This window comes from Elaeis guineensis, chromosome 8 (genome assembly GCF_000442705.2).
Source record: "Elaeis guineensis isolate ETL-2024a chromosome 8, EG11, whole genome shotgun sequence".
Taxonomy (NCBI): Eukaryota; Viridiplantae; Streptophyta; class Magnoliopsida; order Arecales; family Arecaceae; genus Elaeis; species Elaeis guineensis.
Window position 1 is genome coordinate 9,579,206 of NC_026000.2, and position 15,742 is coordinate 9,594,947.

A 15,742-nucleotide genomic window follows, 5' to 3' on the forward strand; every position below is an offset into this window, starting at 1 on the left:
TGAACATGAACGATAGTGCGAAACAAGTGTGATTGCACAGATAATGACTTTCAGATCAATCAGAATACAGGAGCATATGATGGTTCTACAAGCCCTTTTTTTTTTTCACTGGAGTACCAAACACAACAGAAGATACATTGAATATATTACCTTTTCAACTACTGCTGTTCAATCCAAAATTAGGTAATACAGAGCTCAAATAACCAGACAACTGTTCTAAATCATATGACAGCCAGTTGGAAAGGCGCACAAACAAAGCTTGGAAATGCTAAAAAGTTACCCACCATGTCCTTCCAGATAAAGCCAATTGGAGAGGAGGTAAAAACTACCAGAGCACAAGAAGCTATCATTTTCCCCTAAAATGAGAAAAAAAAAATAAGTTTAAATTCAGATCCAATAGGAAGAGAATACTGGGAAATGCACACCATCAAGAAAATAACTTATGGTTTACTTACGTGTTCATCATCAAAGTAATGTTGTCTCCTTTCAAGAGAATCCTCCCTGAACAAATACAAAGAAGTATTCAGCAATAAATCAAAATGAAGAAAGCAAAAAAGCAAAGGATAAGAAACAGAGCAACATGGACTAACCCAATGGCTTTCTAGTATTTTTCTTGACGTTGAGTTCATCAGCATCATCCAGCACCAAATTCATGTACTCATCAAAACCCTATATAATACGACATCAAACTGATGTTAAGCAGCATAATAGATGCATGTCTAATTTGCCAATCACATCATTGAAAAAGAAAAAAAAAAAAGAGCCCCATGATGTTCACATGTATAGCTATCTCTACGTAGGAGTACAGTTTGTTTTCTGCTTTGTGATTGGATATGATCATGATTGCCATACATCCAGCATTTAAAACAACAGAAAATATGAATGGCGATGTATCATGTCTGTGTCACCGCCAACAGCACAGGCCATTTTGTCCAAAACAAAGACCACTAGTGAAGGAATCAGAACTGCAAAATGAGACAAGAAACTAGGAACAGGAGTAAGAATGATCTGTGATCCAGAGCACAACACCAATCAGGAGTCAAGGATTTGCAGTGGATCATAAAAACCTCAAAGAAAAACATCCACCAGATAAGACATTACTGCTTAAGAGCTGAGGAGTGCATCAGATCTCTGTCTGATGCTGTATTAAGTATTCCTCCATTTCAGGGCATTGATTCATTCTTTACAAAGCAAAGGGAAAAACAAAAAAAGAAATGAAAATAAAAAGAAAAAGGAATGAACACAAAGCAAACAGTTCTCCATGCTAGAAGGCACTTGACAGAGAATGGAGCACTAAGTTGTAAAAAAGCAACAACAACCAATCTATATGCAGGTTACAGCAGCAAAAAGAAAAGCCCCCATCAACTCATCCTGGCCATAAAGGGTTCACGTAACTACTCGCAGTTGGGCATGCAGCTCATCTGATTCTTCAGATGTCACTATAGAAGTTGATAAATAAGTGGCTTGATAAATTATAAAATGGGGTGCCTGATTCAATACATGAAACAGAAAAGGAAGGGATTTTTCCTGAACTTTAGATAAAACAACAACATAGCAAATGATGTGTTTAATTCTATAAAACTATGACTTCTGCCAGTGCTAACGCTTCTCAACCTTGAAACGTACCCTAGCTGCTAATATCCATCAAAAGAAATAGTCATCCTAGCCAAACAACTTATCCAACCCTATCATGCCATTTGGTCCAGGAACTGCAAGCTCCTTCAAATGCCTAAACTAAGCCTAATGTGGAAAAAAACCACGGTGTCCATAAGAATCAAATTATGCCCCTGAATGCAACATGCAATACAAACCCATTAACACAGCTTTTAATTTCTCTCACATGAGATTATTGCCCTCAAAATGATTCATCCTGGAATTTCTATGTCACTATAGTTGTGTTCCAACTTGTACCATTGCAGATAGTAAATACCTGCAGTGCCATATTAGTACATCTATTTGAATGGTGCCAAATCCATACCATTTACAATCTCAATTCACTTTTTTTAATGAAGATGATTCCCTGCTTTTGTTTAAATGGTCATAACAAACCCTGATCTAGAAGTCTCAGATCATTTTCCTCATTCTCATGATGCATGAAGTCATGAGTAACATCAAATGCAACTATAGCTGTCCACTAGTGTGTGGTGGATGACATGTCAGATTCCATATAAACTACTGAATTAATAATTCAAATCCTTCAACTATCAGATTAAAAAATCCTGGTCCTGCCATTGCCAACCTTAGCCAAGAATATGCATCCACTACTAAAATTTTACTTGACATGAACTTCTTCAGACATTGATTTGATCTTCGATGACCTTTTTAACAACCTCTTCAACTATCATCTCCTTGTTGGAAAAGTCAACCCAATTTTTGATATCCTTCAGGTCCTTTTTCAAGTGCACAACCTTATGTAAGACAGACTTCAAAAGGATTCCATGCAATTAAAGTGGAGGAGAATTTCAATCCATGTCAGGCATAATTGGAAGCAAGGTTTGAACTTTCGCCACAAACCTACTTGTTGGTGCAAAAATCTGCTTGCGCCGGAGAAGCTGGAGTTGGGGAAGCCGTGGTCGCCGCCGGGACCTGCAAAGGAAGTCTAAACCGGAGGTGGGGTTGCTCCGGCAAGACCCTCCGACGCTCAAGTCAGTTCTCTGCCTCAACAAGAATGGAGTGCTCGAACGGAGAATTTAGCAGAGTTTTGAGATAAGAAATGAGCTTATATAATAACGTATCTGGGTCCCCCTTTTTATAGGCGGAGGAGGTAACGGATTGATGGCGACGTTTGTAACCGCCTGGTAGTGGGCCGCCCATAGTCAGGAGGAATCTACTGCGAGGAGTAGTGGAGTAGACCCGTGGCCATCACTGGGGCGTGCCACGCGGAATCTGCCGCGGGAAGTGGGGCGCGGATGCTGTCGCATCTTGCCAGCGGATGGGAGAATCGTGCGATATCCGTTGCAGGAGGTGGAGCAGGATCGCGGCCGTTTATCGTGGCTTGTCAGGTAGTAATGGAGCCGCGTGGACGTGGGATCCGTCGTAGGGAGTGGAGCAGTGTTGCGACCGTTACTGCGGCCTGTCAGGGAGTGATGGAGCTGCGCGGAGTCCGCCGCAGGAAGTGGAGCAGGATCGTAGCCGTGATTGTGGCCTGGGAGTGCAGATCTGTTGGCTGAAGCTCGTCAGCGGTCGGAGTCCGGCCCCCGTAGGGGTCCGGGCGGAGCCCTCCTTGCGATTGGGGTCGTGGGTGGAGCCCGGCCCCCGTGGGAGTCCGGGTGAATCCCCTGCAATCAAAATCAGATACAGAGTCCGGCTCCCGTAGGAGTCCGGACACGGCTGGTAAGCAGCTGACGTTGTGGACGGAGCCCGGCTCCCGTAGGGGTCCAGGCGGAATCTTCCTTGCGATGGGTGGAAATTGTCAGCGGAGTCCGGCTCCCGTGGGAGTCCGGACACGGTCTGTCTGTAGCCGTCGAAGTTGGGGACGGAGTCCGGCTCCCGTAGGAGTCCGGACGGAGTCCGCTTGCGGTTGATTATGTCGGCGGAGTCCGGCTCCCGTAGGAGTCCGGACAAAGGCTGCTTGCAGCTGTCGGGGTTGAGGACGAAGCCCGGCTCCCGTAGGAGCCCGGGTGGAGTCTCCCTGCAATTAAAGTCAGAGGGGAGGTCCGGCTCCCGTAGGAGTCCGGACAAGGCTTACCAACGGTTTGATGTTGAGGACGGAGCCCGGCTTCCGTAGGAGTCCGGACGGAGTCTACTTGCGGTTGGAGTTGTCGGCGGAGTCCGGCTCCCGTAGGAGTCCGGACGAAGTCTGCTTGTAGCTGTTGGAGCTGAGGACGAAGCCCGGCTCCCGTAGGAGCCCGGGTGGAGTCTCCCTGCAATTAAAGTCAGAGGGGAGGTCCGGCTCCCGTAGGAGTCCGGACAAGACTTACCAGCGGTTTGATGTTGAGGACGGAGCCCGGCTTCCGTAGGAGTCCGGGCGGAGTCTACTTGCGGTTGGAGTTGTCGGCGGAGTCCGGCTCCCGTAGGAGTCCGGACGAAGTCTGCTTGTAGCTGTTGGAGTTGAGGATGAAGCCCGGCTCTCGTAGGAGCCCGGGTGGAGTCTACTTGTGGTTGGAGTTGTCGGCGACGGAGCCCGGCTCCCGTAGGAGTCCGGGCGGAGTTGTCATGTAGTCGATTCTGCTGAGGACTTCGGCTGTGGGTATTTTATACCCAACACCAGTCCCCCTACTTCCGAGTTTGAATTTCAAACGAAGGAAGTACAGAGAGAGAGAGATGGGCACAGCCGAAACCGTCCCTTCGAATCCTGCGCACTACTGCTTCCGGATATTTTGGCATTAAATGTGCGCGTGCCGGAGTCTTTTCGAATTGGAGCGGTACGAGGGGACGCTTCGAAATTCCCGCAGGTACACTGGTCTAGGTACGGCGCAATTATAATTCTGCCAACCGTCAGCCGCTTTTAGCCGCCTGCCAGAGGGAGTGGGACACGTGTCGGATGCGGACTGGCCTGGGGGGGATTTGCGATCATTATGGCGCCGGATCCCAGGGTCTATTTAAACCCGTCTTCCCACCTTTGGGCGTCCTACTCCGTTCCTGAGTTCTCACCAGCGTCTGTCTCCTCTTCGAGAGCCCTGCTTCAGTGAGCGTCTTCTCGAGCCATAGGCGTCTCCTGTTTTCATCCCTCAGGTCCCTCAGAGTGATATAGGTTAGTGCCAACCTTCTTCTCACCGCCTAGGGGCTTCTTTTCTGTCATTACTTTTTGCATCCCTCCGAGTTAGCCTGCGGTCTCTCGCTCCCCCTCCTGTCTGCCTTTTTAGGGTCCTTTAGAGTCCCCCTTCGAGACTACCCAAAATGTCTTCTGGCTCTTCCGCTCCCTGTAGTTCCGGGAGTTCTTCTGCTTCAAACCCCCAGGTTCCCGTTTCTGCAGACGAACCTACGTCTGGGGCTGGGCCCCGCCCGATTTTCGCTCCGGGCGCCATTCCATGTTCCTTGACTTCGGAGGAACTCCTTCTGATAAGGGTTCAGTATGGAGTTCCTCCAGAGTACGACCTGGAGCTGCCGGACCCCTCTGACCGGGCCAGCACTCCCCCTCCCGGTCGCTTCTGTCTGTACCAGGAAGCGTTTCGTGTCGGACTCCGGCTTCCGCTTCCTTCCTTTGTCGCTGCCCTCTTCCGTTTCTTGGACATCTCCCTCGCTTCTGTGGCCCCGAACTCCTTTAGGTTTTTGATAGGATTTCTCTCCCTCTGCCACGTAGTCGAGGTCCAGCCGTCTCTCTCCTTATTCAGACACTTCTATACCTTCAAGCGCCATCCTTCGGCGAAAGATTGGTGGTACTTCTCCCCCCAGTTCGACAAGAAGGGGTTGCTGAAAGGCGCCCCTTCTTCGATCCACAATTGGAAGGGGAAATACCTCTTCGTCCACTGCCCGACCTTGGAACTGGGCCTGCCCCCTTGGGGCTCTCTGAGGGATTCTGTCCGCCGGGCTCCCAGCCTGGGGGAGGACGACCTCCAGGCCACCCAGAAGCTTCTAACTTATCCCGCTCCTTCCCTTCCTAATCTTCTGAGGGAGCAGCTTTTTTTCAACATCGGCCTGAGTCCCCAAGATCCAGCGAGTATTCATCTTATCTTTTCTTGCCTTTCTTCTCTTCTTCTCTTTACCTCTTCTTCCTTCTCTCTTTTTTTCTTCTTGTCTTCTTCTTCTTTCTTTTTTTTCTTTTTTTTTTTTTTTTTTTGACTTATGACTCTTGATTGATTGGTGTTGCCTCTTTTTTTTCTTTTTTCCTCTCTTTTTTAGGAATGGACGCCGAAGCAGCGCGGTTGCTCGCCAGGAGCATGAGGGCCCACAAGAGAAAGGGCGCTGCGGCCTCTGGGTCGGCGAAGAGGGCCAGGGCGGAGGAGACGAGCTTAGCTGCGCCCGTCCAAGCGGCCCCGGCCATCGACATTCCCTCGGACACCGAGCCAACGGCCCCCGGGCTTCCTCGAGGAGTCCGCCGACCGGGGCCCCCGCTCTGGGGGTTTGCCCTACGGTGGCGCCCACCGCGGGGAAAAGAAAGAAATCGGTGGCCCGGAGGGCGGGTAGCCGCCGAAACGCTGCAGACGAGTCCCTCTGCTCCGAGGAGGGATCGGAGAATCCCTTCAACGATAGGGACCTGATCAGGCGGCTGATCGACGGCTGCATTCTGTCCGACGTCGTGGAGAGGATCGACCGCGCCGATCCCGAGCAGCGGGCTTGGGACTCTTTGGGGTCCTTCCTCGAGGTAAGCGGATCTTTATTTACACGGCTACTCGGCCTTTGTTCTAATTCTCTATCCGTCCTTGCAAATTGGGCACCAACTCTTCGCCTATATCGAGGCGGTGAGCCGCATGAGGAGGGACATCCTCGAGGCGGAGGAACGCTGCCAGGCCGAGGTCGCTCGCCTCCAAGCGAAGACGGCTGAAGTAGCCGCCCTCCAGGAGGCCCTGGAAAGAGAGAAGCAAGCCCGGGAGGAGGAGAGGCAGACCTTGGAGGAGTCGGCGAGGAAGGCGGAGGCCGAGGTCGCCCACTTGGTCGAGCAAACTCCGATCCTGATCTCGGAGGCCAGAGCCCTTGCGGTGGAGGAATTCAAGGCCTCCGCGGAGATGAGGGACCTGAATGTCCAGTTCGGCCAGGAGGCGTTCATCAAGGGGTTCGAGCTCTGCCAAGAGAAGGTGGCCAGCAAATTCCCCGAACTCGACCTCGGCTTCCTTGAGGAGTCTGAAGACGAGGCCGGCCCCTCATCTGCCGCCACCGCGGTCGCAGCCCCCGCGCCGAGTTCTCTACCTCCCGCCCCTGAGGTCTGAGACCTCCGATCTTTGTACTTTTACTTCGTCGCAATTTTTTCTTTTCCGTTTGTCTTCTTCAAAAATCATTCAATAAAGTCGAATTTCTTGTTGTGGACGGCTTCTCCTTCCCCTTTCTCCTTCTTTCTGCTTTTCTTCTTGCAATGAGTCGTTCTTTGACGCTTTTACCTTCCGATGGCAGTGTCCTGCAGAAGCACTCCCCTTGCCCCTGGGGGTCCCGCTGAAATCGACGATCCAGCGGTTGAAAAAGGAGGTCCTTCATCTGACGAAGAAGTTGAAGAAGACGGAAGGCGAGCTCCGCAAATCGAGAGAAGGCCATTCTGAAGCCGCCGCTGAGGCCGCCCACTTTCGGAGTCTCCATGTGAAGGCGATCATGGATTACAGCCGGAGGAAGGCGAACTTCGCAAAGGAACTCAAGGAATGCAAGAAAAGCACTAGCGACCGAATTTGGGCCCAAGAAGCCAGGATCAGCGCCCTTAAGGTGGAACTGTCAGCCGCGAAGAGGAAGATCGACCAGCTAGAAGGAAATTCATCCCGGCTCTTGGCCCGAGTCGATGATGAACAGAAATGGTCGCAGAAGGTCTTCGACCTTCAGAAGCAGCTTCAAGATGCCGAGATGAGCCACGACGTGCAGCGGGCTAGCTGGCGCAGGCAGGTGGAAGAGTATAAAGGGAGATTCCGGACGGCGGCCGACGAAGTCGTTCGTTTCCAGAGGCAGCTGGCTAACAGGGCGCAGCTTACTTCCGCCCAAGATTCTGAAGAGCTCCAAGCCCTGAGAGGCACTGTTGAGGGGATTTCTGTCTCCCTCGGGGAGAAGACAGCCGAGCTGCAACAAGTGAAGATCCAACTGGCACTTGAGCGGTGGGCCGTCGCGGAGGCGGAGTCCGAAGTTTTGAGGAAGAGGCGTCGAGAGGCGGAGGCTGAGAGCCAGCAACTTCGTCGGGCGCTCCAGGACGCGCTGCGGAAGAGGGAAGAGCTAGAAGGAGAAATAGAGAATCTGAGGCAGTCCTGGTTGAGGGACGGAATAGATAACTCTAGGTCGGAGGGAGCAGGGCCTCCTTAGAGCTCTTTTTGTCTTTCTGTCTTATCATGTAGTTACTTCCTTTTTGTCGTTTTGCCCTTCTTTCCTCGGCCTTCCTGGCTTTATAGTGGAATAAAAAGAGCGTTTTGCGTTACCTCGTCCGCGCGCTGCACTAATATCGCTGTCTGCCGAACCTTTCTTGCCATTTGACTTGCCTGGTGTAGACGTCGTTGGGAGGGGGCTTTCTCCTTTCATCTGATCTTGTTAGCTGGCCAGGTTTCGCCACCATTAACCCTTGCTGCAGAAGTCGTGGATGGAGCCCGACTCTCGTAGGAGTCCGGCTGAAGTCTTCCTTGTAGGCGAAATCCGGCTCCCGTAGGAGTCCGGGTGAAGTCTTCCTTGTGGGCGGAACCCGACTCCCGTAGGAGTCCGGGTGAAGTCTTCCTTTGCGTCGTGAACGGAACCCGGCTCCCGTAGGAGTCCGGGCCTTCCATTTTGCTCGAGCCGGTGTGAGGTTCTCCTCTCGTTACCAGCCTGGCTGTGGGGGCGCGTTAGGGCACTGTAAGGCCTCTCCCCCCATCCGGTCTAAAAGAACCGGGCCTTCGACTTTGCTCATGTCAGGACGAGGTTCTCCTCCTGTTCCTGACATGACTGTGGGGGCGCATTAGGGCGTTGTAAGGCCTCTCCCCCCATCCGGTCTAAAAGAACCGGGCCTTTGACATTGCTCATGTCAGGACGAGGTTCTCCTCCTGTTCCTGACATGGCTGTGGGGGCACATTAGGGCGTTGTAAGGCCTCTCCCCCCATTCGGTCTAAAAGAACCGGGCCTTTGACTTTGCTCATGTCAGGACGAGGTTCTCCTCCTGTTCCTGACATGGCTGTGGGGGCACATTAGGGCGTTGTAAGGCCTCTCCCCCCATCCGGTCTAAAAGAACCGGGTCTTTGACTTTGCTCATGTCAGGACGAGGTTCTCCTCCCGTTCCTGACATGGCTTTGTTTTTGGAGGGATCATATCCAGTCATAATAAATCCACGCCAGGTGGGAAGAGCACGTTAAGTAGAAAGGAAATTAGATTCAAGGTGAAATCGTAAGTGATACATTTACAGTTTTTCCGCTCCTCCTTGAGGCCCTCCGGTGATGGAGTCGATGGTCCCGATGGGAGGCCGGTCCCCGGGTTGCTCCTCCCTTCTCTGCGGTTCAGACTGTGGAAGGGCTCTTGGCCGGTCTCCTCTACCCTCAGGTCTGCGGCGGATGAATCTGTCAAGTCGACCTCGCCGAATGAGCTCCTCGATCTCGTCCTGGAGCTGGATGCATTCCTCTGTGTCGTGGCCGTGGTCGCGGTGGTAGAGGCAGAACTTGTTGGGGTTGCACTTCCCGGGGTGTGTGCGCATCCTCTCCGGCCTAGGGAGCTGCTCCCTGACCTCCATTAATACCTGGGCCTTAGAGGCGTTGAGGGGGGCGTAGTTGCGGAATCTCCCTGGTGGGGAACCCCGCCGAACCCCGCGGTCCGGGCTTCTCTGCCTGCGTGCCCGGGGTGGAGTATGGGCGCGCTTATGTCCAGGAGGGGATCGAGAACGCGGCCGGGCTTCCTTCGACCTTTTCTCAACTGAGGGCTTACTCGAATCTCCCGCTTGCCGCTCTCTAGCTGTCTCTTCGTCCTTCATTTTGAAGGCTTCTTCCGCTCGGACGTATCCTTCAGCCCGAGCCAGTAAATCGGCAAAATCCCTGGGGTACTTCTTCTCCAGGGAGAACAAAAGATCATTCTTCTGAAGGCCACCTTTCAGAGCGGCCATGGCAACTGATTGGTCCAAGTTCCGGACCTCCAACGCCGCGATGTTAAAGCGGTTGACGTAGACCCGTATGGACTCCCCTTCCCTCTGCTTGATGTTGATGAGGGACTCCGAACCCTTCCGGGGGCGCCGGCTGCTGACAAAATGGGCCACAAATTGATGGCTCATTTGATCGAAGGAAAAGATGGTACCCGGCTTCAAAGCCGAGTACCAGTTCCTCGCTGCTCCCTTCAAAGTAGACGGGAAAGCCCGACATAAGATGGCGTCAGGAGCGCCGTGAAGCAGCATCATCGTCCGGAAGGCCTCCAGATGATCAACCGGGTCCGAAGTCCCGTCGTAGCTTTCGAACTGGGGAAGCTTGAAGTTTGGCGGGTTCGGTTCCTGCATGATCATTTGAGAGAAGGGAGGGTCAGTGCAAATATCCTCACCATAAGCGGGGGGCGCGTGGCGGAGTTCTTCAATCCGCCGGTTCATCTCCTGGAGCCTCCGGTCCAGGAAATCCTCTCGACTTCGAGTCTCGAGGGTCCTCTGGCAGAGCGGGGGCAGGGATCTTCCAGGGGTGGAGTCGTGGTCCGATTGAGGGCTCTCTACCCTCGGATTTGTTTTCCCGGGAAGGACGGGGCGGCTGGCCCAGGTGGCCCGCCCCGCCGCCGGATTCTGACATTCCAGAGATGCCCTTTCCGGATGCGCCGACGCCTGCGGTTGCTGCTGCTGCATTGCTTGCACAGCTTCGATGAGGCCTCTGACCTGCTGTGCCAGCAAGTCAAATTGCTCCGCGCCGACCGCCGCCGCTGGAGGAGGAGGAGGCTGAGAAACAGGAGGGGAGGCCGGAGCCTGAGATCTGGCCGCGGAGGCCGTGGACCGTCGTGTGGACACCTTGCGCGGCGGCATCGAGCGTGGATCTCGCAAGGGAAAATTAAAAGTGGGTGTCGGAGAGACGATCGGAGGCGGCTCCGTTGAACACTCCTTTAAGAACAAGGGTACTGCGAAGACACGAGCCCCTCCTTCTAGCGCCAATCCTGTTGGTGCAAAAATCTGCTTGCGCCGGAGAAGCTGGAGTTGGGAAAGCCGTGGTCGCCGCCGGGACCTGCAAAGGAAGTCTAAACCGGAGGTGGGGTTGCTCCGGCAAGACCCTCCAACGCTCAAATCAGTTCTCTGCCTCAACAAGAATGGAGTGCTCGAACGGAGAATTTAGCAGAGTTTTGAGATAAGAAATGAGCTTATATAATAACGTATCTGGGTCCCCCTTTTTATAGGCGGAGGAGGTAACGGATTGATGGCGACGTTTGTAACCGCCTGGTAGTGGGCCGCCCATAGTCAGTAGGAATCTACTGCGAGGAGTAGTGGAGTAGACCCGTGGCCATCACTGGGGCGTGCCACGCGGAATCTGCCGCGGGAAGTGGGGCGCGGATGCTGTCGTATCTTGCCAGCGAATGGGAGAATCGTGCAATATCCGTTGCAGGAGGTGGAGCAGGATCGCGGCCGTTTATCGTGGCTTGTCAGGTAGTAATGGAGCCGCGTGGGCGTGGGATCCGTCGTAGGGAGTGGAGCAGTGTTGCGACCGTTACTGCGGCCTGTCAGGGAGTGATGAAGCTGCGCGGAGTCCGCCGCAGGAAGTGGAGCAGGATCGTGGCCGTGATTGTGGCCTGGGAGTGCAGATCTGTTGGCTGAAGCTCGACAGCGGTCGGAGTCCAGCCTCCGTAGGGGTCCGGGCGGAGCCCTCCTTGCGATTGGGGTCGTGGGTGGAGCCCGGCCCCCGTGGGAGTCCGGGTGAATCCCCTGCAATCAAAATCAGATACAGAGTCCGGCTCCCGTAGGAGTCCGGACACGGCTTACCAGCAGCTGACGTTGTGGACGGAGCCCGGCTCCCGTAGGGGTCCAGGCGGAATCTTCCTTGCGATGGGTGGAAATTGTCGGCGGAGTCTGGCTCCCGTGGGAGTCCGGACGGAGTCCGGACACGGTCTGTCTGTAGCCGTCGGAGTTGGGGACGGAGTCCGGCTCCCGTAGGAGTCCGGACGGAGTCCGCTTGCGGTTGATTTTGTCGGCGGAGTCCGGCTCCCGTAGGAGTCCGGACGAAGGCTGCTTGCAGCTGTCGGGGTTGAGGACGAAGCCCGGCTCCCGTAGGAGCCCGGGTGGAGTCTCCCTGCAATTAAAGTCAGAGGGGAGGTCCGGCTCCCGTAGGAGTCTGGACAAGGCTTACCAGCGGTTTGATGTTGAGGACGAAGCCCGACTTTCGTAGGAGTCCGGGCGGAGTCTACTTGCGGTTGGAGTTGTCGGCGGAGTCCGGCTCCCGTAGGAGTCCGGACGAAGTCTGCTTGTAGCTGTTGGAGCTGAGGACGAAGCCCGGCTCCCGTAGGAGCCCGGTTGGAGTCTTCCTGCAATTAAAGTCAGAGGGGAGGTCCGGCTCCCGTAGGAGTCCGGTCAAGGCTTACCAGCGGTTTGATGTTGAGGACGGAGCCCGACTTCCGTAGGAGTCCGGGCGGAGTCTACTTGCGGTTGGAGTTGTCGGCGGAGTCCGGCTCCCGTAGGAGTCCGAACGAAGTCTGCTTGTAGCTGTTGGAGTTGAGGACGAAGCCCGGCTCTCGTAGGAGCCCGGGTGGAGTCTACTTGCGATTGGAGTTGTCGGCGGCGGAGCCCGGCTCCCGTAGGAGTCCGGGCGGAGTTGTCATGTAGTCGATTCTGCTGAGGACTTCGGCTGTGGGTATTTTATACCCAACACTATTCAAGGTTCCAGGAACCAGGACCGGGATCCATGCTGGCCGGTCGGCGGCACGAGTCAGTACAGGTCCATACCATATCGGACCGACGCGAACCGACACGGCAGAGAACGGCCCAGAGGGAGAAAAAAGAAAAGAAAAAGAGGAAGAGGGGGGAGAAGGAGAGGAGAGGGAGAGGAAGAGATGGCCTCTAGCAGCCGCCGAAGGCCATCAGAGCTCTTTCCGAGCTCGATACGAGTGGAGAGAAGGAGAGAGAGGAACAGACTCACCAGAGGCCGTCAGAGGTCTCCGGACGGACACCGATATCGACGCAACTTCTCCGATGACTGGCAAGCGAGGGTCGAGGGTGGCCGATGCCGGGCGTGCAGAGGACGGCCTCCACCCTCCAATGCGGAACAAGGGTTCACCCTTGTTCCGTGTTTTTTTTTCTTTTAAACGGGCGAAGTCGGCAAATAATATGCCGACTCCATCTAATTTTTTTTTTTTAAATTCGTGAGGTCGGCAACTGGATTGCCAACTTCATGTGTTAAAATCAAAAAAAAAAATCCCAAACAAGGGCGAACCCCTGTTTTGAAAAAGAGGGGGATGGAGCCATAGAGGCCCTCCTCCTACTCGACCGCCCTCAAGCCCATCGGCGTGGGCTCGTCGGCCATCGGGGACCTCGTGACGGAAATGTCGTCCGTCCGGTACGTCCCCCCCCTTTTGAGCTCTCTCTTTCTCTTTTTCGCTTTTGTAAAAATCCTATCGGGCAATAATCGGACCGCGGAAGCCCTCCAATGGCCGTAGCAGGCCACCGTCGGCCTTCAACGGCTAGAGTTTCCCTCCCTCTCCTCTCTCTCTTTCTCACTTTCCCTCTCTTTCCCTCTCCCTCCTCCAGTATACCTGTTCCACAGGCCAAACCGTGCCGGTTCTCCGCCGGTCCGATACGGGGTGTATCGACTGGTTCAGCACGGTATGAAAAACCATGAACCTTTTGTTTCAACTGAAACTGATCGATTCCAATCAAGACCAAACCTAAAATAAATCCTAGTTCTGAGTTTTGGTCAGTTGTGGCAGTTTCTTCCAAAATTGATTGGTTTTGGTCCAATTTCAGTGATTTTGGGTGGTACCAGCTCAAACTGACTTAAACAATCAATTATCTTTATGACAGCCCATTATAACAGCATTACAATAAACTTTTGTTCTCATTGTTTCTCTGCCACATTTAAGTGGACATTTGATTCAATCTCTAAATAAGTTTTCCAAAACAGGAAATCTTGGGGTTTAGTTTTGACCAATTTTGTGAGCATCCACTAAAGTTAGGCTTCTATGCTTAAAATTCACGTACACAACCTCTAGCATTTTGAAGAAGTTTTCTCTCCCATGCATATCATGAGTCGATATAAACAATGATGCAACCTTGTAGCAGTAGTCATCTAAGGTGGAAATATCACACAACTGGCATGAGAGAGCAAGGATAATCAGCTAGAAAAGGGAACTTAAAATATGTTGACAATGCCAAGTATGGGAATCAACCCTTGTCCAACCACCAAACTTTTGCTTCCCTGTAATCAAAATCATGATTCTATGACTGAAACATCAAACGAACTAGCTGCTAAGTTGCCTTCCACCAAAACTAATGACAACTAAAACTGTACAATTTGTTGATCTGGAAATGAGACCATCAAACTTAAATCTCATAATAATGATGAATGATGTTTTAAAGCATTAAATGGGTAGTACCATTTGCTTAACTTGTTCCAAAAAAATATCCAACAGTCATTTCATTAGTTAATACAACAAATACTTATCTACATATATAAGACACAGAAAAGATGTTTGTGTCTATGTGAGTTTTGAAAATCTGAACCATTATATGAGAGGACCGACCAGGGTTACTGCCTAATATCTCTCAAAAAGCCAAAACTTTTTGGAAGTCATCTAACTTACAAAAATATTTTGTTGTACCAGTTCAAGCAAATACCAAGCATTTCAAGAAGTTACTGTTACCTAAGCATAACATAAGGACAATTGGCTATATTTGCAAATTATCGTATTCTGTTTTAAACTTAAGCAGGAAAAAGACCATCCATACAAAAAAAAGGGCAAAAGAAAAGAGGAGGAAGAAGAAGAAATCAGCAATTCTTTCTACTAGAAGTGTCCACCACGTATACACACATTGCAAGTACCAGGAACGAACATATATAAAAAATGCCACAAAAAAATATTCGAGAACAAATATGTTACAAAAAAAGAAAAGTCTAGTGATAGTTTGATACCCTGATCTCATCATTCTCGCCCCACTGCCTATAAATCCAAGCAAGCAACTGATTATTTAAGATTTACCCCCTTGAACTCCATTCTAATTCTTTCTTACTTCTTATATTTCAAAATACATAATGTCCATGGTTAACAAGCTAGCATCAGATTCGTTCATTGTCTTCTGTAAGTACATGAAAGATTCGACCACCAACAAGTAAAGAAATCACGAATATCAATATGTTGAGTGGCATATTATTGATATCTATAATCCTAAATTAATATGAGCGTGTGACATCAAGCACACAGAACACAGCAGAAAAACACCAAGGGGAAAAAAAATCTCCATAGTCAATATCTGCTCCTGATTCATTAGCAAAATCAAGGTACTGGTATGAAATCGAATGTAAAATGCTCAAACCATAAACCCTAGAGAAGATATATGACGAAGAACATACTATAATCCGCCCTTCTATCCTCAAATCCCTTTGCTCAAACAGCCAGATCTGGATGCGTGCTTTCTGGAGCAATCCAACAACGAAAAACATCAACAAAATCGGCAAGTTTATTGAATCAAAAGAACATGAAAATAAATTAAAGATACGGAGAGAACCACCAGAACTTACGCTTTGAAGAAACCTGAAGATAAGATTCTGCCGGCGAGCACCAAATCCCCACCCACGATTAGAACACAAGGCAAAAGAAACCATTTGGTTAAGTAGAAATATCAAGAAAGATGAGGCTTTCTAGAAGAAGAGAGGGAGAAGAGCGTACAATCGGTTGGGTCATGATCCTCTGGACCTTGGTGGACGCCATGGCTGCCTCTTCTTTGGCTTCCGCGAGCTCTTCCCCTTCTCTCTTGGCTCTGGCGGGAGATCGATAGGAACGTTGATAAAACCCTAGGTAGCGGGGGAGGTGGCTTGAAGGGACTGTAAGGGGAGGTGACTCGAGTTTTAAATACAATAGTTGTTTCACGAAAAAACACCCATGTCTACATACAGACATACATAAATACGTATATACCTATATCTAATATATCTAATGGCTTGAAGGGACTGCAAGGGGAGGTGACTCGAGTTTTAAATACAATAGTTGTTTCACGAAAAAACACCCATGTCTATATACAGTTACATAAATACATATATATACCTATATCTAATATATCTAATCT

General features: G+C 51.3%; 1 protein-coding gene across 1 annotated transcript; it reads right to left on the reverse strand.

The window, feature by feature from the left end:
- Positions 1 to 15,579, reverse strand: LOC105050354 (uncharacterized). The gene is made up of 6 exons (XM_010930326.4): positions 15,346 to 15,579; positions 15,198 to 15,224; positions 15,030 to 15,092; positions 591 to 669; positions 456 to 501; positions 1 to 356 (listed from the first exon to the last, which is right to left on the reverse strand). Exons 1-6 carry the CDS (start codon positions 15,574 to 15,576, stop codon positions 347 to 349), a joined length of 456 nt encoding a protein of 151 aa, XP_010928628.2. The 5' UTR covers positions 15,577 to 15,579; the 3' UTR covers positions 1 to 346.
- Positions 15,580 to 15,742: the final 163 nt, after the last annotated feature.

What these genes read in the sequence shown, in the direction of transcription:
- LOC105050354 (XM_010930326.4), bottom strand. Translation starts at nt 15,576, where the DNA reads ATGTCTGTATGTAGACATGGGTGTTTTTTCGTGAAACAACTATTGTAT. An exon ending in TCTTCAGGTTTCTTCAAAGC is followed by an intron (nt 15,093 to 15,197) that starts GTAAGTTCTGGT and finishes GGATTGCTCCAG; the next exon opens with AAAGCACGCATCCAGATCTG. An exon ending in AAATACTAGAAAGCCATTGG is followed by an intron (nt 502 to 590) that starts GTTAGTCCATGT and finishes GTATTTGTTCAG; the next exon opens with GGAGGATTCTCTTGAAAGGA.